Genomic DNA, 27,765 nt, shown 5'->3' with positions numbered 1-27,765 from the left:
GGACACGGGGCAGCACCTGATAGTCTGCATCACAAGGTTACCTTTCTCCAAGCTAAAAGCAGCCCCACGAGGTGGACGCTGCCCTCTCAAAGAGAGTACTGACCGCCTGGAATGAGGGCAGTGTCACCTCTGTAATCTGGAGCAGGTCAATCTCTGGAACCAAGTGCACCCGTTACCTTTCTCCAAGGCCATGGAGCAGAACCCTGGGCCCTTCAACTTGCACGGAGCACGCTCAGCAAGAGCCCGATCTCCTGTTTGCATCGGACGATCACTCACCTCACCCCATCAAAGGCACTTGGGACAATTTCCACCCCACTGCACCAAAAGCCACCCTTCCACAGAACTGCAACTTCCACAGATAGGATGCCCGACCCCTTGTGAGGCCTCCAACATTCTTAAGCCATTACGAGGTACCAGGGATAGCACGGTGACCAAGAGGGCTTGCTGCCCTTCCAGAGGACCTGAGTTCAGATCCCAGCATCCATGTCTGGAAGTTCACACCCGTCCTGTAACTCTACTGTCCCAAGTGGCTTCTGCTTGACCTTAAGCCTAGGGACAACAGTACCGAGATGGCCAGGCTCTCGGAATTCCCTCCAGCAGGCCACTGGCTAGCACAGGCACCACCCCCTAGGCATCTGACCATCTGACCTAACGGATGACCCTGAAAGGACTCCTGGCTTCCCATCTTTGGTTTATTGGTGGATGAGCACTGTAGCTCTCTCTAAGTCCACACTACCAAAACTCAACTTCAGACCAGCAATCTACTCCACAACGAGAAGAAGAACCCAGGATGAATGGTATAGGAGGTCACAAGAGTTTAAGCTGGCCCACGGTCAGGGCAGTTTCAGCTCTCAGTGCCCAGCCATTGGCAGGAGGGGGAGTGACTCCTGGGCTCCAGTGAGTTCTAGCCTCTAGGACACCACAGCTAGCCCAGGCACATGGCACCACGACTTGTTTACCTGGGAAGGGAAAGTTGACGATACCCTCCCAGGAAGGCATTAATCAGATTTGGCATGGTGAAGTTAACAATTACTTGTTGGGCACTGGTGATTCTGGGCTCTGATCCAAATGTACTTCCTCTCAACCACAGGACATGTCTCCTCAAGAACATCAAAGAGGACAAGGTACACTCGCAGCTTCGAACACCAGTGTAGGGCAAAGCACTGTCGGCTGCCCGTGACACTCACTGGGCTTCAGACATTTGTGAAGATCTATTTATTTTGTGCGCATCTGTGTGTACCTGCATGTAATCTGCGTGTATTGCGTGCATCTATGGTGGAGCCCATGGAAGTCAGAAGATGGCACAGTCTCCCCTTGAACTGGACACGGGGAGGGTTGTGAGCCACCATGTAGGTGCTGGGAACTGAACTCCAGATGTTTGCTAAAGCAATGAGCTATCTTAACGGCTGAGCTACACAGCACTGCTCTTTAATTAGCTAGAAGAAAGGGCAATGTCTTCACCTAAGCCATCACCCATTCCAAAGACATGTGATAATGAGCTTCATCAGGCTTCCTGTCCGAGCTCAACACACTTTCAAACCTCATCTTCCTGCTTCCACTCGCTGGTCCCCACTCACTTCAACAATGACCGACAGCTAGCACGCCTCCTCCTGGTCCACCCAACTCAGGGACAGCAGCCAGGATGGAACTAACGTTTACCTCAATTAACGTAAAAATTCCCAAAATCAGGTAAGATTTCCAGTAACACTTCACGATTGCCTTCGTTAAGGAAGGCTTCCGCGCGTCCTTCTTGGCTCGCAGAACTTCTTTATCCCAGTACCTGCGATAAAAAAGACAAAAGTGGAGTCAGGCACAGTGTGACTGCCCTTGAGTAAAACGGAAGGACAGAAGGACAGGCGAGTGTTTATGACGGGGTTACTCTGCCGAGGCTGCACAAACACTGGCTAATTGTCCCGAGGGACCCAGAAAGATGTGTGAGGCAGACTCTGTTGCACCAGAAAAGTAGACCTCGAGGGGGAACGTCTCAGGGGACAGGTCACTGCCGAGCTCTGCTGGAGTACAAGAACCCTGGCAGTCAGAGGAGGCAGGTTACTGCCCCGGTGAAACCAACCCAGGGACAGATCTCAGGCATCAATAACGATGGAGCCCCAACACAGGCGTTCTTTCCCCAGGTCACTGAGTCAGACCAGGCCAGGACAACCTGACGAGAGGCGTGCGACGTTGAGAGAATAAAGTTCCAGAAGGCCTGGTGCAAAGCAAGGGACCCAGCAAGCCATCCTGTGAGCAGGGGCTCAGGAAGAGGTCAGACCTCCTCCAAGCGTACACTCAGGCTTCACCTCCTCGCACTGCTTCCGCTTACCCTTGCAACTCCTCTCCAAGGTGCTTTGAGCGATCTTCTGGGAGCACTGAAAACATGTCATCTTCTTCCAATCTCCGCTTATGTCCAGCTTTAAACAACGGGTTGAGCCACCTGTCAAAGACGCAAAGGGATGACATACTCGGAACCGCCCACTTGCGTTTAAGTAGACTCTCATTGCTGCGGGTCTTGTCAACCTCCACATTTTAAATGTACGAAGACAGAGCGAGGTTAAGTCTCTCTTAACACACATAACCTGTGCACGCTCCCCCTGATTCCCCCAATTTCGTCCTACACACGGGGAAACCATGGAGGCGGTCAGTGAGAGCAACCTGGACTTCGAGACAGCATATCTTGATTTCTTAATACCGGCTTCTGCCGTGGTCTCTCTACTTCTACCAGTTCAGGACCTCTGCGACCTATCACTACATATCTCTAGGTGTCAACTATCTTCCCCTAGTATATAGATACACACTTGTGTGTGTGTGTGTGTGTGTGTGTGTGTGCGCGCGCGCGTGTGTGAGTGTGTGTGAGTTTCAGTGTGTGTGTGTGAGTGTGAATGTGAATGTGTGTAAGGTGTGTGAGTGTGTGTGTGTGAGTGTGTGAGAGTGTGTGTGTGTGTCTAAGTTTGAGTGTGTGTGAGTGTGTGAGAGTGTGTGTGTGTTTGTGTGTAAGTTTGAGTGTGTGTGAGTGTGTGTGTGTGTGTGTGAGCGTGTGTGAGAGTATGTGTGTGAGTGTTTGTGTGTGAGTTTGAGTGTGTGTGAGAGTGTGTGTTTCAGTGTGTGTGTGAGTGTGAATGTGAATGTGTGTAAGAGTGTGTGAGTCTGTATGTGTGTATGTGTGTGTATGTGTGTTTGTGTGTGTGTGAGTGTATGTGTGTGTGAGTGTGTGTATCCGTGAGACTTACCACTAACCTGCTTGGTCCTTTATTCCACAATTATTCTAAACTTGGGTCCTTGGCACTAGAGCTGGCTGGTGACAGTGCCCTGAAAAGCACTCTCTAGTAAGAGGACTAAATGTGCTTTGGCTAGAAACCCTCCAGCCTTAGTCTACACAGATGTAGCTGCTTTCTGGCTACACGGCTGCTAACCAGCAAGTGTTCTCTGTCTCTTTCTCTGTGTGTCTCTGCGCGTCAGTCTCTCTTTCTCTGTCTCTCTGTCTCTGTCTCTCCCTGTGTGTCTCTCTCTGTGAGTCTGTCTCTCTGTCTCCTTCTCTGTCTGTCTCTATCTCTGTCTCTGTCTCTCTGTCTCTCTCTGTATCTCTGTCTCTGTCTTCTTCTGTCTCTGTCTCTTTGTCTCTATCTCTTTCTCTGTCTATCTATCCATCTATAATCTTCATCTATCTGTCCATCTGTCTATCTATCTCTCATATCTATCTACCTATCACCTATCTACCTATTTATCTATCATCTATCTATCATCTACCTATCCATCATCTATCTATCTATCTGCCTGCCTATCTATCTATCTATCTATCTATCTATCTATCTATCTACCTCGGCCTTGGGCAAATGGAAAGACATTAGAAGATGCTAAAGATCCTCTAGGGTGTGGCTATGGACAGATGTTCCAGAAGATCTAACCGTGCATCTGAGAGAGCTCAAGCCTCCCCCCAGCCCCGTCCCCTGCCCCTGCTCGAAGAAGCAATCTACCATCTTTTGTGGGGAAGCTTCAGAAGCCCAAGAGATATGCATGTGTCTCTCTTGGGCAATGAAATGTGGATTCTTCTAGAAAGCTTTGGTAGATGAGATTACTGACTCGAGCGAATGTCTTTCCTCTTGTCTCCCTTCAGTAGGCACGCTTTACAGGGGACTGCATACCCTGGGAAGCTCTCCCCTCGACGGAGCCGCTGCTCAGGGGTTTTTGTAGAGGTGAGCACTCAGCAGCTCCAGGGAACAAGGTGTGCAGTCAACTTCCACACAACTTGCTCAGCACATTCCAAAGGCACAGACCTTTGACTGGGAGCTACGGCAGCTCCCCCCCACACCAGAGCAGACATTACGAGGGCTTCTGAGGTAAACTTGGGGTTCCAAAAACACCGATGCCCCTGACTCGGTTCTCAGAACACTTGTCACCTTGCAAGCCCTGACTCAATGTAGGTGGGCTCCCCAGACGTGTCTGAGATGCCGCCTACATGCCTGAGCCCTTTCTTTCAGTAGAACATCAGGTATTTTCCAGCCCGTACCTCTAAGTGGAATACATTAGCATTTTTTTTAGGCTTAAAAGGGCTTGATCTGGTTTGTGGTCAGTTTTGTTCTCGATCAGCCGGTAAAAAAACAGCTTGGAGAAGAAATGCAGTACTAGTCAAGAACGCATCTTGGGGGTATAGATAAGTAGCCAAATGACTCTTTAGCATATACAGGTCCCGAGTTCAAACTCAAGAGCCAAGCCCCATGAAGTAGGAAGTCACTGAAAACCAAGTCCAATAGATGGACATTCGTATCGTATGTAGGAACATTATAAAGAGGGAGCAATATTAAATATATAAACTCAACACAGACTCAACGTTTTCTTCAGAAGATACCACAGGTTGACTCTTCCAGGCTCTCTCACTACCCAAATCTCAAAAACCCAGGCTGAGAAGCATGGTTTAATTTGCCGTCAAGGAAAGCACACCGGGATAAGATCATCTGCGTGATAAGTTGTATGTGGTCACGTGCAACATAAGGACATTCTGGTGGGCAGTAACTGGCTATACGATGGCAATCCCTAAGATACATATATATAACACCAAGTGGTACCATTGGCCATCTTGATTTGTGTAAGCACTCGCAGGGTTCTGAGTGACCAAACTTCCTCGGGACGATTTCTCAGAATACTCCCTAGTTAAGCAATGGGTGATTATACATGGTCAAAGGGTCAAAGGGTGCCTTCATTCAGAGAATTCACCTCTGAGAGAATTTAGTCAACAATACCAGGCCCCTGTTAGATGATCCATGGTTGACTCCAGAGCTCCCAGCATGCTACCCCCAGCTGCTGAATGGATGAGACCTTGTATAAGACGGAGGGCCACACCATTCTGAGCGGCTGCCTGAAGTGTGCTTCGCCGGAAAGTCAACCTTACATATCTTGCTGCACTTCAAATGCAGGCAGCCATCCGTCAGCTCAGAGGAACAGGATGACGGTCTACAGTCCATCACCGCAGCCCTCAGCATCACTTCCAGACAGCAGGAGGGCGCCTCCATAGAGGTATTTACAGAAGAGCATGGGCCTTTTTTTAATCTGGTGGTGTTGCTGCTGCTGCTTCTGTTGCTTTTCCTAAAAGTTTGAGAGGTTCTGAAAACTGCTTCCTCAGTGTGTTAGAGAGAGAGGGATGCCAAGTTAGAAGTTCGGCGTCCTAGGAAACGGTCTATGATGCTTTCTCCATCACCCGGACTCAAATACTCAATGTCCGTGAACTTCACATTTACATGCAAACAGGTAGAAGAAACAAACACTGACCTCCCCACGAGCAAATCCTCTTTTCTTCCTCCTTAGGAACCTGAAAGCCATTTCCACCTCTCTTCCCTTCTCCTCCCTGTTTTGCATCTAACTATGACGGAACTAAAATATTATTCCATTACTCGGCAGCCACTGACGTGTGGCTCCCCGCATTAGGGTTGGGTTCGCTGCAGACACTTGGTCGTTGTTCAATCAGTGCTGTTCCCTCTCTGGTGAACCACTCTGAGATTTCATACTTCTTTCAGAAGCCAAGGCTAATAAACCTAACAATTACAGTCTGTTACAAAGAAAAAGTCCCCCACCCCACCCCTAACAGTTGAAGTCAACATTAGAAAAGACCAGCTCTGGGAGGGAACACTGCCTCTGTTCCTGATCCTGAGCCCCAGTGGTGTCTTCTCCACCACGGGAAGTGTGTCTGACTTCACCCGGTAAAGATAGTGAATGGTCAGAGCCACAGGTAAACAAGAATGTACACAAGGAGTGAAGACACCTAGGATGTTACACTTCCACTGCAGCCCGCGTATAGGAGAATGGCCGAGTCTCTGACGGTTTCACATCTGAGAGACAGAGACAGAGAGAGAGACAGACAGAGAGACAGAAAGAGAGATTTATTTCTGGATCAAGGAGATGCCTCCAGTAATAAAAACTCTTGAACCCTAACAATGGAGTTTCCCCAGAACCCACAGAAAGGTGAAAAGTGAGAAGTAATTTCACAAAGCTGCCCTGTACACACACGTACAGCACCTAAACGTGCACACACATACACACACTATAATGACTTGAGAGGTTGCTGACACGTCGAACAATGGAGACCTCACACCCCTCCCCGAACCTTGCCCATCTGGAAACGACAAAGCAGAAAGGAGAAAGGATCAGTCATTGATCTCAATGATCTACGGCTGCACTTTGGATCTTAAATGCCCCTGAACGACCCAGTCCCCAGGCAGGGACAGAGGCTGTAAGGGGGAGGGAGGAGCTGGATTACTCAGAGCGTGCAGGAGTTGTCAGAAACTTGACCCCTGTTCTCCATCTCCATCTCCTCTGTTACAGATGTGTCTGTCCTGAGCCGCCACAGAGCCACAGTCATGAAATGGAACCTCCAAAACTGCGGTCTGATGCAGCCCTTTTCTCTCTGTAGGCCGTCTCTGTGGTCATCTCTGTGGTCGCCTCCGTGGTTATCTCCAGGCATTTGTTACAGTAACAGGGACAGTTTAAGCCCTGACCCCTGACCTTGGCATCTTCAGATCCTAATGCAACCAACCGTGTGGCCGGTTGCTCCTCATCTGATTCCCAGGGGGGGTGTCTGAGGAAGCGTCCTGTGTTCTCCACACCCCCACAAGTGGAAGGATTTAGCATGCAGCCTGCCTCTCCCTCTCAGCGTTCCTCTGAAATGGCTCCCTTGAACAAACGACACCACAGAAAGCTTCAGGTGCACAGGAAGGGCTAAGTCCCTTGGTGGGGCGAGACGCTAGTGTCACCGAGATTTTATTAACAGAATCGGAATCGAACTTTACCTCTCACGGCACTGCAAACAGAACTTCTCGGAATACCGATGCATAATTTCCTGCAGTGGACCTAATTTTATTTAGAAATAAATTAATAGGACACCTGGCTCCTACAAGCAAATGTATGCCTCACATTCTTCCTCCTGGGCATTAGATGAGGACCTCGAATGTTAAAGTGCCCCTAGTCAATTGCTTTCTGTTCTTTGAAACCCTGTCCTTCACAGGGCCTAACCTCCCGTCCTTTCTCTTGGTGAACTGATGTCATGTTTCCAGCTGCCCCTCAGAGCCATCCCAACTGTCTCCTCAAGACTGTCCATCTGCAAACGCCTGTCACTTAGACCTGCAGAACCGACCCACCACGGAGGCACAGCCTTTCCTTTAAAGACCCATGCTTAAATTTCCCATTCAGGGAAAACATTTGAAAGGCTGTCGAACTTCACCCTTTTAAGACAATGTTTTTCTCCAAAGCATGTAAGCAAGTCCCAAACCTAGACCACCCTGGGCACGCATTCAGATTCTCCCAGACTCTCTGCAAGTTCTCGGTTTTGATTTATTTCCATTCACAACCCATTATCAGTCTGTGGTACAGGCTAGAACAATCATGGGCGACAGACGTGAATAACGGATGAATCCCCCAGCCTGGAAACAGCAAGAAGGTGAAATGAGGAACTAGCATGCAGAAGTTTGTTTCCTAGTTGGTCAGTGACTAAATGTTGCCGGAGAAGAGCTGGGGCAAACCACTGACATCGGCTTCTCCTCTGGCATGCGAGTTAGCTGGCTCTGACCTCATGCCTATCCAGTAAGCAACAGAATAACCAAACAATATCCTCCAAGTTCCCCAGGGCCTCCCTCATCACTAAGTTCCCGGTGGCCTGGCTGGGAGAGCCTAGCACGCTGGACTCCTTCCGGTTCACCTCAATCTCCCTGCACTGCACTCCAGCACTCTCTCTGCACAGGTGTCAGTGTGATCACCAGTGTGTGGTAGGGACAAGTGTGACTGTGTGATCTCAGTGCAGGTCAGAGCTTGGCCTCCCTGGACCCGGGGTCCATGCCTAAACCACATTAAACACAAACATGAGGCATCTACCAAGCTGCCATCTTTCCCAAAACATTCTCAAAACACGGTTGCTAAGGGCTGTGGTTTGCCTGTAATCCCAGCACATTCAAGGTCATCTTAAATATAGCAAGTTCAAGTCCAGCTAGGGCTACCCTGTCTCAAGCAAACAAAACTAAGCTCAAAGTTATTCCATTCCCAAAAGGCCTCCTTCCTGGTGTGTATTAGAATAAGCAGGTGCCATTTCCCTCCTAACTGATGTCCCAGCCCCTGCATCCTCCACATCCTGCTTCCTATGGATCCTCACATGCTACATGCTACATGCTACTCAGATGCTTTCGTACACAGCTGGTTGGCTCGGGTGATTTTGGCCTGTTAGGGGAACGTATGTCATGGTGGGAATGAGTGGTACTCAAAGATTCTCACTCACTTCAAGGGAGCCAAGAAAAACAAACGGAACCAGGTAAAGACATGTCCCATCCAGGGGATCTGGCCTGCAGCCTCATCTGGGTCTCCTAGCTTCCCTTCCCTCCCAAGAGTGAGCCCATGCTGTTCACAGCTTCTCGGCCTCCCCTCATCACCTCTTCACCAACTCCAAGAACAGCACTGCGAGGGGACACATAGACAAACGTCCCCATCTCCTTTGAAAAAGCACTTCACCAAGGAAAATGAAGAATCACATAATCCCATTCCGGCAGCTGGAGTCACATGATTGGGATGGGACAAGAGAGCCGGTCCCTTCAAACGACCAGAGGGTGTTCTAAGAAGCAGGGGCACCCTAATCTTAATAGCTCATCTGAGGCCACCTGCGGGGCAGTGCAAGTCTCAGATGTCACCTAGATCCTTGCTGGGCTGCCCAGCATGCTGTATCGACCCTGAGAAGCTGTCTAGCACTGCCTCTTGGAACCAAACACCTTCTTCCAAATGATCAAACCTGATTCCCTATAAGGTGTGACTTGGCTCTGGCTCCCAAGCTCAAAGAGCCTGGAGGGAGGGAGGAAAGGGGGGAGGGGAAGGGGAGGAAGGGAGGAAGGAGAGAGGGAGAGATGTGGGCATCTGATGCCCCTCACTGGGGTTTGTGCACTGGGGTTTGAGCCCAAGCTTTACATGGGCTAGAAGAATGGATCGCAAGTAATTCACTTTTGTCTAATTAAAGGGATCCCTACTACAGGCTCGACAAGTGCAGTCGCCCTATGGGAAGTAGACATGCGTGTGCTCAGGTGAACTGGAGTGATGTGTACTTGCAGAGGCCCCAACCGGCTTTTCTAGTCAGGGCAAGGTCCCCACCTCACAGCCAATCTGGTCACCAACTTACGCCTATAACAGCATGCCTCGATACGCCTGGGTCCATCCCCGCCCTGTAGGCTTCCACCTTTTTTTTTCCTTTTAGGTTTTAGAGTGCTTTGGGGTTCACAGCAGAACTGGGCAAAACCTAGGGCACACCCGTGTGTCCCAAACCCCCATACAGACACAGCCTTGCTCATTCTTTAAACTCCGGAGCGGTCTGCCTCCTACCACAGGTGACCAGGGTGGGCTGTGTGTGTGTGTGTGTGTGTGTGTGTGTGTGTGTGTGTGTGTGTGTGTGTCAGCCTCCAACAGCTGACTTCAGAATGCCGTAGACTCTAAGCTCAGACATCCGCGTAACGATGTCTATCCGCCATAGTAGAGTCACAAAATTACTTTCACGACCCCAAGTCCCTGTTTGGATTTTTCATCTCTTTACTACCTACCCTGGGTGATACTCATCTTTGTTTGACTCTACCCAGAATCTCAGCTCCTGAGGATCTCCCCTCTCCTGACTGACTTCTCTGTTGGTAGCATGTATTCAAATTACGCAGCTCTGGATCCTTTGTCCAGAGTGTCTCGTTACCCCCGGATCCGACTCCAGATCTTAGCGGCTGTGTATGGATATCTGCCACCTAAGCACCCTGCTTGCTTCCAAGTTTGGCAACCATGAATAAAGCTGCTATAATTGCCTACACACAGGGTTTTAAACTCATTCAGGTACAATACCACAGTGCCTGCTATGTCTTATAAGAGTGCGTTCCCCTTTTCCAGAAAAGGCTAGACACTGTATCCCCCAAGCACTGGTTCTGCACGCCCACATTGAGGGTAGGTAGCTCTTTTCCCTTGAATGGCTGCTTCAGTTCCAGCTCCTTCAGGACCCCCTGACCTCTGACCTTCGCTCTTCAGCAAGCCCCTCCATTCCCGGCTTCCTGAGAAACGTAGGTGGCATTCACAAAAACACCGGGCACGTGGTGAAAATGCCCTCACGGGTGGGGGAGGGGCTCAGCGGACTGTTGCAGATTGGTTCTGGTGTTTTGATTTAATCAGGAACCTGTGTGTCCAAATGCTAAAAGTCCCTGTAATCGATTGGCTTTTGATCAATCAATAAAGATGTCAACGACCAACGGCTGAGCAAAGGGGCACAGGGTGGGACACTTAAGAGTTTCCAGGGCTGGGACGCAAGGGGGGAGGAAAAGGAGAGACGGCCATGAAGCGGTGGGAAGAACAGAGGAGCAACAGGAGATAAAGCCAAGAACTCGGGTGGTCAGTGCCCACTTCCCCATTGGGTCTGGAGTGGCAGGGGAAGGTTTAGGAGTGCCCAGCCTTTGAGGTAGCCAAGGCGTTTAAAAATTAGTTTGCATGCACGCATCTCTTCCAGATAGCTCCTGGGCGGGTGTGCAAAAGTGTGATCTGCCGGGAGCCAAAAAAACGGTGTAGCCCAAACTCACTGCTACAGTTTAGCTGTCTGAAGACACGGAAGAAAGCCAACAGTCGCCAGTGCCAGAGGCTGCACGGACTCCGTCAGGACAACTGCAGACGCCTGGTCCGCAGGACTGTGTAGAAATCTCTGTGGTCTTAAACCATCAAGTGGGTGCTGGAGAGAGGGCTCAGAGGTTAAGAGCACTGGCTGCTCTCCCAAAGGCCCTGAGTTCAATTCCCAGCAACCACAGGGTGGCTCACGACCCTCTGTAATTGGAACTGATGCCCTCTTCTGGAGTGTCAAGGACAGTGTGGTCAAATGCATAAGATAAATAAATCTTAAAACCATCAAGTGTGTGGTCACTTCATGTGACAGCCACAGGAAACTTGATTGAAGGCCACTGTTTATATTTCCATGAAGGAGGGAAGTGGCTCACAGAGGATGGTTTGTCCAGGGCCGTACAGCTCATGCAAGATGCGCTGCAGGTTCTCACCCAGACAGCGGGGGACTGAGCTACAAGTCCTGACGGCATACCCAGAGTGCCTCATTCCACCAGGAGATGGAGCATCAACCCTTTGGACAGGGGCTCTGAGCCGGCGTTTGTCGCCTGAACTCTGTGGCTGCTCAGGACTGTACCCCTAGCTTTTCCAACCTGACTCTAGAATGCTTTCCAAGTCAGTGGAGAGGGCTTCAGGGGTGAGGGTGGGTTGGAGGGCGGGAGGGGGGGGAATCTAGATGGTAGGGGTGGGAGGAAGGGAACTTACGCAATAAAGAATTTAGCTGGACTTTGACCCTAGTTTTACTAAGTCTTGGGAATTTCCCAGGTCACGGGGTCTGATGGTTTATGCTAACAAGGTGACTCACATTAGGTCCCCTGGAAAGTTTATACCATGGTGACACAGATGGAAGCTGCCCCAGAAAGACAAATCATGTATTGACGAGCACTGCCAGGCCTCCGGAGCTGAGGGGGGCACAGAGTCTGAGATGGCTCTCATGACCCGTGTGCACATCAATCACGCCCGGGAAGAAAGCCCGAGCTTTTATGAGCTTTCTCGGTTGGCAACACTCTGAGTATCGTCAGACAACAATGTGCCAGCAGTTAGCATGTCCGGAAAGTGGCAAATCCCAACTCATGGGATAGGACAAGAAAGCTGTGCATCCGGGACCCTGCCAGACCCGGCCCTCTAAGACCTTCCCTTTGACTGATTTCCACCAGTATGCACATGCTGTAGAAAAAAATCAGTGCTGTGTACAGCACTTTCCTGAGTCCTGTGAGACGTTGTTATTGAACCCAAACGGGTCATAGAGAGGAGGTCTTGAATTTATATTCAGTGGGTCAGAAACGAGGGTGTCTTTGGGACCCCAATGTTCTGAAAGGAAGTCAGGCTTGAAGCAGCCTGAGGCAGGACCCTGTGAAGTTCTGATCAACTCTGGGAACTGTTGGCTTCCCACTGACTTCTTAAGGCACCGATGGCCTCGGCTCCTCTGACGGCTTCTTCCCCTCATAGCTTCACTATATGCACCCCGGTCAAATATGAGACCGAAGGCGTCAGCGACGTGCCCACCAGCCATCACTGTCTCTCCCAGCACTTCCGATGCCAGCACCGTGAGGAAAAGACACGGTTTAAAATCTCCCTCCTCCCACTTTGTGGCCACGCTCTCTAACGTTCAGACAGGGACTTTGACTTTTAATCTGTAAGAAGACATCTGTGTAGCCCATGAGCTGTAAAGCCAGATCCCCCCTCTTGCTAGGATTCTAGTCTATGGGTCTGAGATCAAGAAGACAGCAAGTTGTACAGGTGAGAAAGTCACACTGAAGTGGTTGGTTAGTCACAGCTGGTCCAACCTGTGCCAGCAAGATGGCCCAGCAAGTAGATACCTGCCAGCAAGCCGACAACCTGATTTAATCCCTCCAACCCACTCGGTGGAGGGAGGCACAACACTCACACACACACACACACACACACACACACACATACACACACACACACACACACACACACACACACACACATACACACACACACACACACATACACACACATACCCACAAACACCACACACCACATGCACATACACACACAAAACACACCACACCACACCACACCCACCCACTGACCAACACACTCACAGTACACACACAAAACACGCACCCGACACACACACACACATCACACAAAACATACACACATCACACAAACATACACACACATACACACACATACACACACACATACACACACATATATACATGCACACACACACATATACACACACACATTCACATTCACACACACACACACACACATTCACACACACACACATATATATACACACACACGCACACACACACACACGTACACATACACACACATACACACAATACACATACACATACATACACACACACATACACACACATACACACACATACACACACACACACACACACACACACACACACACACACGCGCGCACACACACATACACACATCCTACACAGCATTATGTACCTATAAACTGAGACAGAAGAAACTCTGAGAATTGCTGTCCACCTGAATATGTTTTTTGTTCAGTGAGAGACACTACCTCAAAAACTAAGGTGGAGAGGGATAGAAGAAGACACCTAATGTCAACATATGGCTGGCACCCGCACTCACACACAGGTGTGCACCCACACACTCACACAGACTCACAGAGTGAGAAGACAGACGGTGTGGCGTTCGTGGTTAACAGTGCATATCTGATCACAGCGAAGCATGCCCTCCAATACTCGTGGAGACAACCAATCAAGGTCCTAGCGTCCCTTTACGATTTAAAAGCAACGGGACACTACTTTCCAGTCACGATGCTTTCGACCAAGTACACACACGTGTACAAGTCTCCAAGTGGGGAAGAGAGCGGGATGGAGACTGCACAAGACTGGCCAGGAGCCCACCATGTTGATGCTCAGAGGAGGCTACTTGGGACTTGGGTAGACTGCTCTGCTCGCCCAACTGCATACGTACTTGTCATTCCTACCGCCAAAAGCAGACAGGAAGGAAGAGGGAAGATGGGGAGGAAAACCCCACTTGTATGGTCTTCACACTAGGCGAGCAACAGGCCTTGAGCTTTCTATGAGGCCGGTAACCCAAGCGCTAATACTGGAGTCATCTGTGGGAACAAATCTAATGTAGTGTGTCACTCATCCACAGTGGCTGTTACGTTTTCCCATCTTTCAGTTGGTGTTGTGCTCTAAGGTAGACCAATAGGCAAGCCTCAGCCTAACTGAGCTCAGCCGGCTCCTCTTTCCATCCCCTTAGTTCCCATCTCACCATCCAACCTCCTCTGAGCAGCACCCTTACAGATAGGTGAGATCCCCACGGCAAGGAAGACTTAGACATATCCATCATGAGCACGTCTCTACCCTTCCCTCTTCCTGTCCTCAGAAGAAAACATTGACAGCTGTCTAGACAGACAACAACAGTAGTGGGTCTGGGTCCTGCCCCTCCGCTCCCAACCCCCCCAGCCCTTCAGTTCCCCAGAGATCTCATTGATGATTGTGGGTCAGTGTGCAGTTGTTAGATCTGAAGGCTCCATGTTTCTCCCAGGACTCAGGAAAGAGCCGTTCTCTGGGTCCGTGAACCACATTTTAAGTACTGAGACCAGAGGCAGAGCTGCCACCGAAGTTCCTCTAGGCCTGTTTCACCGGAGAATGAACAAAAAATATGGGGATGGGGGGAGGATCCAACCAGAAAGAACCAGTTGCCTCTTCTTCTCTTGAGCTACGCTGATTTTAACTTGGGTCTGTGCTAACTCGAGAGCGGCAAGCAAATGAATCTGGAGACAGCCACGTGTTGATCTAACGTACAATCTGATACGGACTGGCTGAGCACTATCTAATACGGTATCTCGCACCCCGAGCCACACAGCCGGCTGTCAACAGATCCCCAAAGGCCACCGCAGCCACAGCACTGAGATACTGGCCTGAAAGGCGGGGGCACAAGAAAGCAGATGCAGTATTGGCTGTCGGCTCACATAGCCCCCCAGCCATCCCTGCCCACCCAGCCACCCAGCCACCCCCACTACATGAAGGTTGCTTCTTCTTGCAGGCCACCGCTCAGTGTAATTAGTCTACAGATCCTCAAAACGATTTGCATCCCTTTAGCCCTCCGTAAATGAGCAGTCTCTGTTTATTAATGTTACCCCCCCTCCCCCGCCACCGTTTGCCCAAATTTATCAGTTAGCACATAATGACTGGTAATAGCTCTCTCATAAATACCATGAGGAGCTCTGCTTTGAACTGGAACCATCTGGTCTACTCAGCTTCATGCTCCTACTCCCACAGCAGGCACTGGTCCTAACAGAAGCGGAGTACACACCATGGTGGGATAAGACAGCACACAGAACTGGAAGAAGGGAGCAGGTTTTCAAGGCCTTGGCTCACTGGCAGCTTGAAAACCCAGCTGACCTCCATCCAGGAAGTCCTTCTCGCCCAAGAACACTGCTTGTACGCCTCTACCTACCAACTGCATCCATCAGTAATCGAAATTACCAGTCTATGCAAGCATGACTCAGGTGCACAAGGTAACTCCTTGAGGGGAAGGTCTCAGGCTACTCAAACAGCTAACCACTTTGAGTATGATGCATTTGCAATGGTCAATTATTCAAAGATAAAATAGATTTACAACATGCCCAAGCCATGTAATCTATTCTGCTCTGGGGACTTACGCACAACTCTCCCTGGCCAGGCACCGTGGTGCACACTTTTAATCCTACTACCCAGGCAGAGGCAGGTGGATCTCTGTGAGTTAGAGGCCAGCCTCTTCTACAGAGTAAGTTCCAGGACAATCAGAGCTACAAAAAGAAACCCCATCTCGCCTCCCCCCACCCAGAAAAATAACTTTCACAGGACTGAGATAAGGAAGCACTTGACAGCACAGTCTGTGTTTGAGCGACCACGAGTTTCAGAGTCAACGTGAATTCTAGCCCAGCCTCTCTCCGATTTTCATGAGGCACAAACTCCGTGAGGGGACTAATCCTTTTTGACAGTTTTCGTTTTCCAAAGCTTCTAGTGTAGAAGAGAGCATGTGCCTAGCCCATCTAAATTCTTGCTACTTACAGAACACATGAAACTCAAGAAGGAGGACCACAATGTGAATGCTTCACTCCTTCTTTAAAAGGGAAACAAGAATACCCTTGGCAGGGAAGAGAGAGGCAAAGTGTAGAACAGAGGCTGAAGGAACACCCATTCAGAGCCTGCCCCACATGTGGCCCATACATATACAGCCACCAAACTAGATAAGATGGATGAAGCAAAGAAGTGCAGGCCGACAGGAACCGGATGTAGATCTCTCCTGAGAGACACAGCCAGAATACAGCAAATACATAGGTGGATGCCAGCAGCAAACCACTGAACTGAGAACAGGACCCCCGTTGAAGGAATCAGAGAAAGGACTGAAAGAGCTTGAAGGGGCTCGAGACCCCATATGAACAACAATGCCAAGCAACCAGAGCTTCCAGGGACTAAGCCACTACCCAAAGACTATACATGGACTGACCGGCTCCAACCTCATAGGTAGCAATGAATATCCTAGTAAGAGCACCAGTGGAAGGGGAAGCCCTTGGTCCTGCCAAGACTGAACCCCCAGTGAACGTGATTGTTGGGGGGAGGGCGGTAATGGGGGGAGGATGGGGAGGGGAACACCCATATAGAAGGGGAGGGACCTGTTAGGGGGATGTTGGCCTAGAAACTGGGAAATACCCAAGTTAATAAAGATGGAGGAAAAAAAATTCTTGCTACTTAAAGCCGCAAACTAACTCTAACACACACTAACACACACACACTCTCTCTCTCTCTCTCTCTCTCTCTCTCTCTCTCTCTCTCTCTCTCTCACACACACACACACACACATACACACACACACACACACACACACACACACACACAACACTTGAAACCCTAAGTTAATATCTCCAAAAGCCACAGGGGTAAAAAGGGCATTTGGTTATAAAGTTGTATAAAGTACTTATTTATGGCGACTGATTTTCCTCCAAATTCAAAAGGTATCTTATGCAAAAGTTTCTTAAGCAAGGTCCCTAGTTACTTGGAATCTCTACAAAACCCAGCCAAATCTGGGGGTCCATACGCCAGAACTGGGCCTTTCCCTTTTGGTGACATTCGTCTGGTTTGACATCCCAGGCTTCCTACAGCAGCAGCATGGTGAACATAGCTAGGGTTGGGGCAGGGCTCCAGGCGTCCATCCAGTGGGCAGCCTCACGGCTGTGCCATCAAAACCCTACAGAAGGGCGGCAAAGACCTCAGGGCAGCAAAGACCTTGGGGCAGCCTTTTGGTGAACTTTCTTCAACTGCATGGGAGAGTTCGTGGCCAGACCTGACTGAGCACCATGGACTCCCCACGTCCTCCTCCTGGTTCCGGCTGAATCCTAAGATGCCCGCTTCAGCTCCACACTTTTGTCCAGGTGACTTTCTCCTCTGCCTGGGCCACCGGGCTGCCCTGCCAATCGTGATGCATCAGAAACATTGCTCCACTTGGCATTTCTGTTTCCTGCACAATGATGATGTTCTAGTATCTTAAGTCCTTTTCCAGCTGGGGAGAGGCTGACCACGACGGAGCAAGGCAGCTCTCAGAGACAGCGAAGATCCAACAGGAAATACTTCTGCATGGCCTGCCCACCCTAGGAAGCAGTGTCCCTCTACATAAATTGTCCCAAAGCCAGATGCTAGGCAAACAGGGGGCTCTCCTGCTTAGCTTACAAGAATGCCACTAGCCAATCCTAACTTGTTCTGCTCCCCTTTCTGTCCTGCCCTGGAAATTCGACCACAGGCATAATCTACACCCCTCCCTTTCCATCACACTGGTGTCTCCCGGTGGCTCTGCACTGTATCTCTAAACCCCTGAGACTTTATCTTCTGGCCTCTCCTTGGCCATCTCGGATAGACTCACACGATGGCTTGAGTAAGAACCATCCCCCACCCCCCATTGGCTCATACATTTGCATACCTGGGTAAGGAGGTGTAGCCTTCTTGGAGGATGTGTGCCACTAGGAACGGCTTTGAGGTTTCAAAAGCCAACGTCATCCCCGGTTAGTTCTCTCTGCCTCAGACTTGGGGATCAAGATACAAGCTCTCTGCAACAGCCACAGGGCTGAGCCTGTCTGCCTGCCGCCACACTCCCAGCCATGATGGAGGTAGCCTTCCTAACCCGGCTGCAAGCAGGAACCGCAAGTAAACTCTCTCCCCTGTAAGCTGGTCATCTGCTTTGCAACTGGGAAGGAACTAATCTGGCTAGAATGTCTGTCACATAAAGGAGCACAGGACAACTTGTTCTTCCCACAGTGCTGGGGACCCAAGCTCAGAGTCTGCGTTCCACCGGACGCCCTTTTAGATTTTAATGTTCCAGTTCCCACAAGACCATTTTTGACTCGGAGACTTTGGCCCACAGCCTACGCCACCCTAGAATTCAGAATCTTTTTTTTTTTTTTTTTTTTTTTAGAAAATGGCAGAAGGCCTAGAGAAGAAGAGTGCTTAGTTCTATACACTATGGGTTAGCTACAAGCATGAAAAATTGCTGTTAGTGTCATTGGGCCTACGTTTTCATTGAATTTTTACAATACCACGCTGCACTCTTAGGAGAAAAGCCAAGTGGCTAAAGAGCTAAGCGCTGATCTGAGTTTGGATTCTGGGGATTCTCTGTGGGGCACAGCCGAGCTTGCTCAAGCTCTGGAAGCAGGAAGCAGAGCCTGTCAGGTCCTCACAGCACCACGACAAACCTGAAGGCGCCCGCCCAAGCCTCCACCGTCCTCATGCTAGCTTAGAACATGACACCCATTCTCCACGCAGATTAGCTGCACTCTCCCATAGCCAAGTACACTTCCTCTCTGGCCTAGACCAGGACTCCCGACCTGGAAGGCGCTTTGTTACCAACGCTCTGACAACCAGAGACAACTGTACCTCAAATACAGGCTCTGGACACCGCACTCTATGCACAGTCGTGAGAACCCACTTACAGCCTAACGTTTCCGTCATCCGGTGTTAGAGGGGAGGGAGAATCACAAACCACAGGCTTTGCTAGGTGGGCAGCCCTGTGTCAGTGAGGCAGAACTGAGGAAAATTCCAGCCCAGCCAGTTCACGCTTTGAAGCATTGGGGCAGTTACAGACAGACCAACCCTTGGCCAGAATAGCTGCCGATTCAGAGAACAGAAAAACCCTTGACAAGTCTCCCCTCTGGCAGTCTCCTAAAGGGTTTATGTGGTGGGAAATAAAGAGAAAAGAAAAACTCTACAGTGAATTTCGGCGCATTTTCTGAAGTGGCTTTCACTAAAATAACAATAACATCAACAACAACAGCAGCAGCAGTGACGATGCCTTCTCTAATTTCACTGTAAAATATTCCCTGGAACCACAACTGCTCACAGAGGCGGAAAAACTGAAGCAACTGAAAAAGACACAAACAGGGTCTGCCAGGCAGAAGCAATGGAATGAAGACCTTGACTCACGCATGGCCTGCCAGACAGAAGCAATGGAGTGAAGGAGACCTTGACTCATGCTGGGGGCTGTCATCCCCAGGCCGGCTTGCCTAGTCCCCACCATCCCACCACCAACCAAAGGTGGCTTTCTGAATGTTATCCCCAAGGTAATCCAGAGGAAACTCTAGCTGGGATTCTGGTCAACATGCCTGCGCCTTACTGGAAAGAGGAGGAGGACACCACAGGTGCAGCCCCCCGCCCTACCCCCACCTGCCTGGGACAAGAACTGTGGAAGACACCCACCCATCCCTAACCCACATTACTACCTACTCTGTGTCCCATTGGCCAAAGTCAGATGGGCACTTTTTCCTGACCCCTAGGATAGGACCCCAGCTGCCCCACACACGCAGCACAGGATAACAGGTAACTGGCACCTCAATTTCTCCTCCAGGAATCTGAAGGCAGAAAGCTGGAATCATAACATTTCCTAACATTGACGCCTTAAGCATTTACCATGTGAAAGGCTCTTCCCAAAGGTTCTAGACCACAGATTATGGTCTCTATGCAACGCCAATTCCAGGATGCTGAAGACAGCCAGGCTCAAGACAAGTTCTAAAACACAGTTAACAGCCACACATAGTAAACGGACGGGGAGTCACAAGAGGGGAGTCAGATAGCTTAGACGGCAAGAGACAGGGCTCCCTGTATGATAAGCTGCTCCAATCAAAGACAGCACGGAGAGCAGGAGCCCTGGGTTCCACTGCATTCTCACGAAGTCCTTTGAGGTCTGAATGTGTTTGGTACAATTCATCAAGCTGTCCCAAAGGAGGGGGGGAGGGAGGAGCTGGGAGAAGCAAGGGGAACCAGGCCCTGCATAAAAATATCAAACACGACTTCCCTCGACGTTCATCCACGCTGCAGGATGAATAGTCACCTGAGAGATGAAGACTCTATTCCAGGCCACTACCAGCAGCTGACTGAGACAGCTGCATATACTCACAGCCAACCATTGGACTGACTGAGGTCAGGGACCCCTGTGGGAGAGTTAGGGGAAGGATGGAAGGAACTGAAGGGGATGGAAACCCCATAGGAAGACCAACACACTAACTAACACACACACTGCCCTGGACTAACTAACACACACACTCAAATGCGCATACACACACACTTATTTTTTTAATGCGAGATGTGTTTTAATAGCCATGCACACACACAGACACACATACACAGACACACACACACACACGCGCGCATGTGCATACACACACATTTACTTTTTTTAATGGGAGATGTGATGTAATAGCCATGCGTGCGCGCGCGCGCACACACACACACACAGACACTCTTGCATGTACATACACACACACTTACTTTACTTAATGGGAGATGTGCTGTAATGGCCATCTGTGTGCAATTTTTTCAGACGACCTGACTGTGTTGGGCCCCAGCCAAAGGGGAAGTGACAGTCGAGACCTGCATTAGGATAAGATCGAAATGCACTTTGTGTCTGTATGCATTTGCCCTCCAGAGAACACCCTCTTGAGCAAGAACAGTACAGCCAGCCTTGACTGGAAACTTGCACTGGAGTGTGGGCCCCTTCTTTTTGATCCCAGATTCCTAACATCAGAATCCACGGCCGGACTCTGCCTCCTGAGCGGAGGCCTAAGGCTTCAGGAGTCTCAGGTCCACTCTCTCATACTGCCCACAGCAGGACAGAGTCAAGTGTTGACACCAGACATGTCACCCCAACAGAACAGTCAGGAGGTTCAGCTAACGAAGAACACAGAGACCTGTTATCCCAGAGGCCTCCCAGCCTCTTGGGGTGTCTTTGAAACCTGGACGCTGGGCAATTCCCCTGAGTTTGGCTGTGCAAAGTGTTTGCACTGCCTCCAGTCTCTAAAGCTAGCTACTTACTTCTAACCACTGGCCAAACTCCTTCCCCATCCCCCCACCACCCTACCACCCTCGTCTTCAGGAGACAGGTGTGGCCTCCTGAACTGGACCACAAGTGGAAGTCTTAGGTACCTGTGAACAACCCCACCACCGCTCCCATGTTCCGCTGACCTTCGCGACTGACCGATTCAGATGTCTGCTGTAAATAGTGAGGTATTATAGACTGAAAGTCTGACCCACACCAAGGACAAGCTATAGGTGAACTGGAAGACAGAAGGGAAAAAGGCAACACGCTCTCCTTTGTGGCGTCACCGCCATCATCCTGTGTAAAAAGGCGGTAGTTAGAGTTCACTTTTGAGGAGACCTGCTCAACAGTGAAGACGGCAGTAAGTTGCCACTTATTGCTAATCCTAGCAAAGCGTATCAAATATTTACATTATCTTGTCCGCAGCTGCGTGTGCAAGCCCCAAAACCAAGGCGGGGAAGGGAGGATTTTGACAAGGATACTCACAAGTACACCTGGGCTGCCTGGTTGGAGTAAAAGAAGGATTTTTACTAGAGTATGTGAAATTGGGTTGCGGTCCACACCTTTTTAACCTTTAACCCCAGCAGTTAGGGAGGTGAAGGCAAAGGATCAGGTCAAGGCCAGGCTGAGGTACACATCAAGCTCATGGCCAGCCTAGAAGACCCAGTGAGGAGGGAGGGAGGGAGGGAGGGGAGGGAGGGAGGGGGGAGGGAGGGAGGGGAGGGAGCCTCATCTCAGATAACTATACACCCCATGGTCCTAGGATTTCATGGTCAATCAGGGTAGGATTATCTTCCTCCTTTGTGGGGAAGGAGCAAGGGGAGAGAAGCTGTCACAGTGACCACTTCCTTTTAAAAGGATGAGTAAAGGTTGGGGTGTGGCTCAGTGGCTGGGTACTCTTTCAGTATTCAGAAGTCCATAGGTTTAATCCTTAACACAAACACACACACACACACACACACACACACACAGAGAGGCACTTGCACACACAGACACACACACAGACACACACACAGAGGCATGCTTGCACACATGGACACACACACACACACACACACACACACACACACACACACACACAAAACCATTACATAAGAACACAGACCCACAGGAGACTCGGGTACAGAAAGCACTGACCCTTCCCCCTTCCGTCAAAACAGAAGCCAAATCTCTTAAGAATCTGGCAACGTGTGAGAAACGGAGTTTGGCCTGAACAGCAAGCAGACTGTTTGTGCAGTGTGGTCCGTATGCTTCAGGAATTGCATTTTGGGAGGACTCGGGGCAGGAAAGCACAGTTTGCACACAGTAAATCACCACACCCGTCAGGAAGCCGTTTCCTGATTGTACGGACTGTGACTGAGGCCCACTGGGAAGCGTGTCTCTCTCCTAGCCTTGGACTTTGAGGAGCTGAGGATGAGGACTGGACAGCCCTGCCCGCTCCCTTCAGTTCAGGCTGCTGCTCTTGGCAACTCACTGTCTGTGCCTAGTGCCCTCAGCTGGAGACAGAATACTGCTGCCCACGGCAAACCACCAACCAGGTTATGGATGGCACGCTCCCTTCTCTGAGGAAGGCTGCCTGCGAGGTCTGGATCCCTTGCAGATCTCATCTCGGAAGCCAGTCCTGAGGGGTCAGAATGGCTAAGGATAGATGAGAGGTAAGAAACCTCGGACTTCAGAGAAAAGGTGGCCCACAATCTAAAGCCCGACAGCCTCAGTGGGCATGGGTTTTTGTGGATGTTGGTACATGGGTCAATTTGCTGGCCGTGAAGGAAGAAAAAAAAAAAAAAAAAAACTCAAGAACAGAGCCAGGAGATACCTGTGGCAGAGAAGGCATAGGGAACCCAGGGAGGAAGTCTGGGCTGACATTTGCCAGTGCAGTTCCTCGGAAGCTGCAGGACACGCAGGGCCAGGCTGCCTGAACTCCAAATAACTCCTCAGGAAGGACACTGCAGTCACCACCCTTGCTACTGCTGTCCTTAAAATTCTCATTCTACTTCAGCCTACTCTTTCCCTTGAAGTGCTTACCAGGAAATGCTGCCCACCTACCAGAGAGGGACGGAATGAGATGCACACTGAGCGTTGTTTCCTGGAGACCCTAAATCAGTTGGCATCTGGCAGCCTTCCACAAGGACCCAAAACGGCTTCGGGGTCATCTAAAGTTTGCCAGTCAGGGTTCAAAGGGACCATCAAAACACCCTCACGGCTGCTGCCGCCTTTCCCACATCCTGATAACCCTCAGTACTAGTTGACACTTACAGCCTTGCTATGCCCTTAAAAAAAAAAAAAGTCAATTCCCAGAAATCCAAGGCCATTAATTCCCTCTCCAATGCCCCTAAGCTAGCCGCTCTGTAGGATCCCTTCCGGTTGCACCTTATCCTTCCTGGAAGGGGCTCTTAGAAAATGTGACTCCTCCTCTCCAGTACGGAATCCCTCCCAAGCACCTTCATCTTACTTAGCTAGGCAGTTGTTAGGAGAAGTGTCCAGCCATTCACCCGAGAGAGGGAAGAAGAAAGATCCCGTTTTGGCTTAATCCAAGGGACTAACCTCCCCTTTACAAACACTTTCAGGAAAAACAAGTCCTCATCATACTTAAAGCAGCAGAGAAGAGAGGACTTGGAGGCTGCCAAGGAGAACAATGGAGTCTCCTCTTTCGTCACTGCAAATATCGGATACCCCAAGGACGCGCCTGGGGTTTTCCCCCAAAGCAAAGCAGTCTGGGACATGTGCATGGGGAAGAGGAAATCCAGAGTATGAGCCCTTGTTGGTTCACAGGCTGGAAGAACACAGAAGCACACACTGGGCAGCCTCATGACAAAGACACACCCCACCGGGTGCCGGGGGACCAAGACCAACAATAACAGTGACCCGAGTTCAAAAGCTGTCATTTACTTAGAACGCCCAGACTGCTTGTCCCCCGGAAGAGAGCGCTTTCTTGCTTCATATTAATCCACAACAGCACTGTGGAGGGCCTAAGGGAATTGGCCTGCCTCTGAAGACATTTTGGAATTAGAGCTGAACCCGTCTGGTTAACTCGGAAGGGAACATGAAGGGAGGCTGTAGGGCGAGAGCGGCTGAGACGGTGAGAATCTCGGGCGAGCTCGGCCGCACAGAGGGCAGGTTAGAACAACAGCCCCAGCTAAGGACAACGGGACACTTCATTTATCTGTGGCTTCCGGGAAGCATGCAGATTCCATTCACCCGCTCCCGCTACCGTGAATGACAGAACAAGCGGCCGCAAACGAAGAGAAAAATCACCCCCTCCCACTTGTAGAAGCTGGGAAGGCAAGAAGAAGGTAGCATCTGAACTGGTACCTCTGAGGCCTCCACTTCCTGTTAGGTGCGGTTTCTCCCCGTGTCTTGGAGTGATCCACTCTGCCTCCCAGCATCCACGTAAATGTCCGCTGTATGGAGTCTCCACAAACATGAAGAAGAAGTCTGGCCACTAGCCTTACTGAGTTAAAGTTTATCCCAATCGACTAATTCACTCTTAATTACCTATTTTAGAGGCCTTATCTCAAAGTACGATCGCAGTCTACAATACCAGGGGCTGGGCTGCTTCCAACTTACGGGTTCTGGGGGTCCCCTATCCCACAGAAGAATAAGCGGCAAGAGAGGTAGAGCCCCCCTCCCCCAGGTCTATGGGGGGGAAGGGAGGAGCAGACCCTACAGATCTAAGATCTGAAACTGAAAGCTGGGAAGACAGGTGGCCAGGGGTCCTCAGAGGTACATTCTCACAGCAGAGGGAGCTGCTTGTTGTGGTCAGAAGCGGATCAGCTGAACGGGTCCTGACTGCAGTCTTGTTGCTGCTTACTGGACAGAGGAGAAAGTATCAGTGCGCTGTGGTTGTGAAAGAGTCTTATCCTTTGGAAGTCTCACCTGTTAGCATGTGTACACATCAAGGGCTGTGCAGGAGAGAGGAGAATACGAACGTCTTGATTAATTATGTAACGTGTGTGTGTGTGTGTGTGTGTGCGCGCGATTCTACCGAGCGCTTATTTAATGCATAGCTGTGAGGTCATCACAGCAGGCCATGACTCTGACCAAGGTGCAAAGGCGCCCCCCCATGCCACCACAAGGGGAGCCATTTTTAGTGAGAAGGAGAGGGCAAGGGGGAAGGATTGAGGGGAAAGAGGTCAGGGAAGCGTTGTTTTTAAAACACGCATCCAATTAAAATACATTTTTATGTGGTGGGAGTGGAGGTCAAAGAACAACCTTCAGGACTCGGTTCTCTTTCCCCACGGTGGGTCATGGACACCATCTGAGGATTTTTGTTTGTTTGTTTTCTTTTGGTGGCTTTGTTTTCTTTTGGTGGCTGGTTTTGTTTGAGTATTGCTTTGTTTTGAGACAAAAACCTGTCTGCATCCCAGGAGGGCTTGAACTCCTGACCGCCCCTCTTCTGTCTCCAGGTTCTGGAACTGTAAGCACGTGCCATACCTGCTTTGCTTCTGTGACGATTTCAGAATGGGACCAGAGCTCTAAATGCACGAGACTGACCGCAGTCCGGGGGCCCCACTCCCAGAGCACAGCCTACCTGCTCGGCCTTAGAGCCTCAGCACCCGCCAACCCTTCCGGTGCCAGGAGCTCTTTGAGACCCACTACTCAGGAGCCTAAAACCTCCCAGTCCAAGAGCACAGACGCAGTGGTCTGTTCACTCAACTCCGAAACAGACGCTCTGACTCTGCGTCCCTTCATTCCAAAACGTTCCGATCTTCTTGAGGACCAGGGCCTTCTCACCAGCAACAGGCACCAACGGGTCCTCACAGCCCTGCTAAGTGGCTGTATCCTCTCCACGGTGAGGGGACTCTTTCCAGACTGCGTCTTAGGAGAACCCACCCACTGCTCCTGGATCACCCTCCCTCAGACACCTCTCACCAAGAGCAGACTTTCCACTCTTTGTGTCCGCTTTTCCTCTGTCAGACCAGTAATCGTCCAGTGTCTGCTCCACATCTCAGGCTGACAAGCAGTAGATTAGATCAGCTTCAAGCTCTCCGGGTCTGGGGAACTTGGGTCTCACTCTGCTGGGGTTTAGCTGTGATGCCTGACAAAAGTCTTAGCATCTCTAAAGTTGTAAACATTAGCCTATGACTGGGCTTTGGGTTAACGAGCATTGTTATTACCCAAGGTGAAAGGGGTGGCAGCTCAGACCCTGGGGGGCGTGGCTGCAACTCGGTATTCCCTTCGGGTTATCGTGCTGGGGTAAGGAGGTGGTTAAACCCAGACACCACAATGCACTTCAGCAGAGGATGCTGGGCCCGAGCTGACTCTGTTACCCACGGTCAGCTTCATCTAGGAAAACGGAAGTATTGACCACACCAAAGGTTGTTAACATTTAGAAGAAGCTGACAGAGCCCCTACCTAAAACGTGGCTCACCCGGACAGTGGGATTTCATTCAGCTGTACAAAGTAAATCACGAGTTTTCAGGAAGATGGATGCGTCTGACTGTATTTTACTTAGGAATCCCAGACCCAGGAAGAAAAAATACATTACTTTAACCTCCTTCTGTTACTTTAATTAAGCACTATGACCAAAAGCAACTGGGGGAGAAAAGGTTTTATCGGATTGACAGGTTACAGCCCAGCATGGAGGGACACCAAGCAGAAGAGTCACAGGGAAACACTGGGGGAACCCTCAGCTCCCTTTCTTATACAACCCAGGCCTAGGGATGGTGCCGCCTACAGTGGGCTGGGCCCTGCGCCCTCAACTACAGTGAAGGAAATGCCCCACATAGGCAGGCCTCCCGGCCAACCAGATGAAGGCAATTCCTCACTTGAGATTTGCCTCTTCCAGGTGAGTCAGGTTGACACAAGATGGCAACTTTACGTCTTCCTATATGTGCACGTGTGGGAATGAGTGTGGGCAGAAGCCCAAACCAGGAAAGAGAACTATGAGATGGAGGGAAAGGTCTGGGGAGGGTAATACAGAGATGGGATGGCAGGGAACGGAGGCGAGGCAGGGGCCAAGGGGATCGGGAAGAGGTATGGATGGACGAATGTGACATAAACTTGTTTTCTACGGTGATTTAAAAAAATGGAAATAGGAACTCAACAAATAAATAGCTAAGGGGGGACTGAAAGAAAAAAGTAAGTTAAACATCTCCCATCAACACATAGGGAAAAGAAAACAGACAGCAGCTTCCCCACCAGCCCCGGACAGAGCAGGCTCATAGGGTTGAGAAACAAACTGGACATGGTTTCTCCAGCAGGATCTTAGCAGTGGTCGTAAGCACAGGAGCCCTGGACACAGCAGATGGACAGCACAGGTTTGAAGTGGTTGGGAAACCTCACACTAACTACTAGAAGCTACAGAACCAGAGAGGACCATGTTAAGTGGGGCTCACGACACTGAGTGCATCC

At 50.3% G+C, this 27,765-nt stretch overlaps 1 protein-coding gene across 1 annotated transcript in view; it reads right to left on the bottom strand.

Moving 5' to 3' along the window:
* Abcc4 (ATP binding cassette subfamily C member 4) overlaps positions 1–27,765 on the bottom strand; it is a 232,806-nt gene that overhangs the window by 194,806 nt on the left and 10,235 nt on the right. The window contains exons 2-3 of the mRNA XM_032917695.1: positions 2,321–2,431; positions 1,660–1,780 (exon numbers count right to left, since the gene is read on the bottom strand). Coding sequence (XP_032773586.1) covers positions 1,660–1,780; positions 2,321–2,431 — 232 coding nt within the window. The remainder of the gene's footprint in view (positions 1–1,659; positions 1,781–2,320; positions 2,432–27,765) is intronic.

The sequence above is a fragment of the Rattus rattus genome, chromosome 12, assembly GCF_011064425.1.
Source record: "Rattus rattus isolate New Zealand chromosome 12, Rrattus_CSIRO_v1, whole genome shotgun sequence".
Lineage (NCBI taxonomy): Eukaryota > Metazoa > Chordata > Mammalia > Rodentia > Muridae > Rattus > Rattus rattus.
The sequence above is the reverse complement of the archived record's forward strand: the minus strand, read 5'-3'. Positions and strand labels throughout refer to the sequence as shown.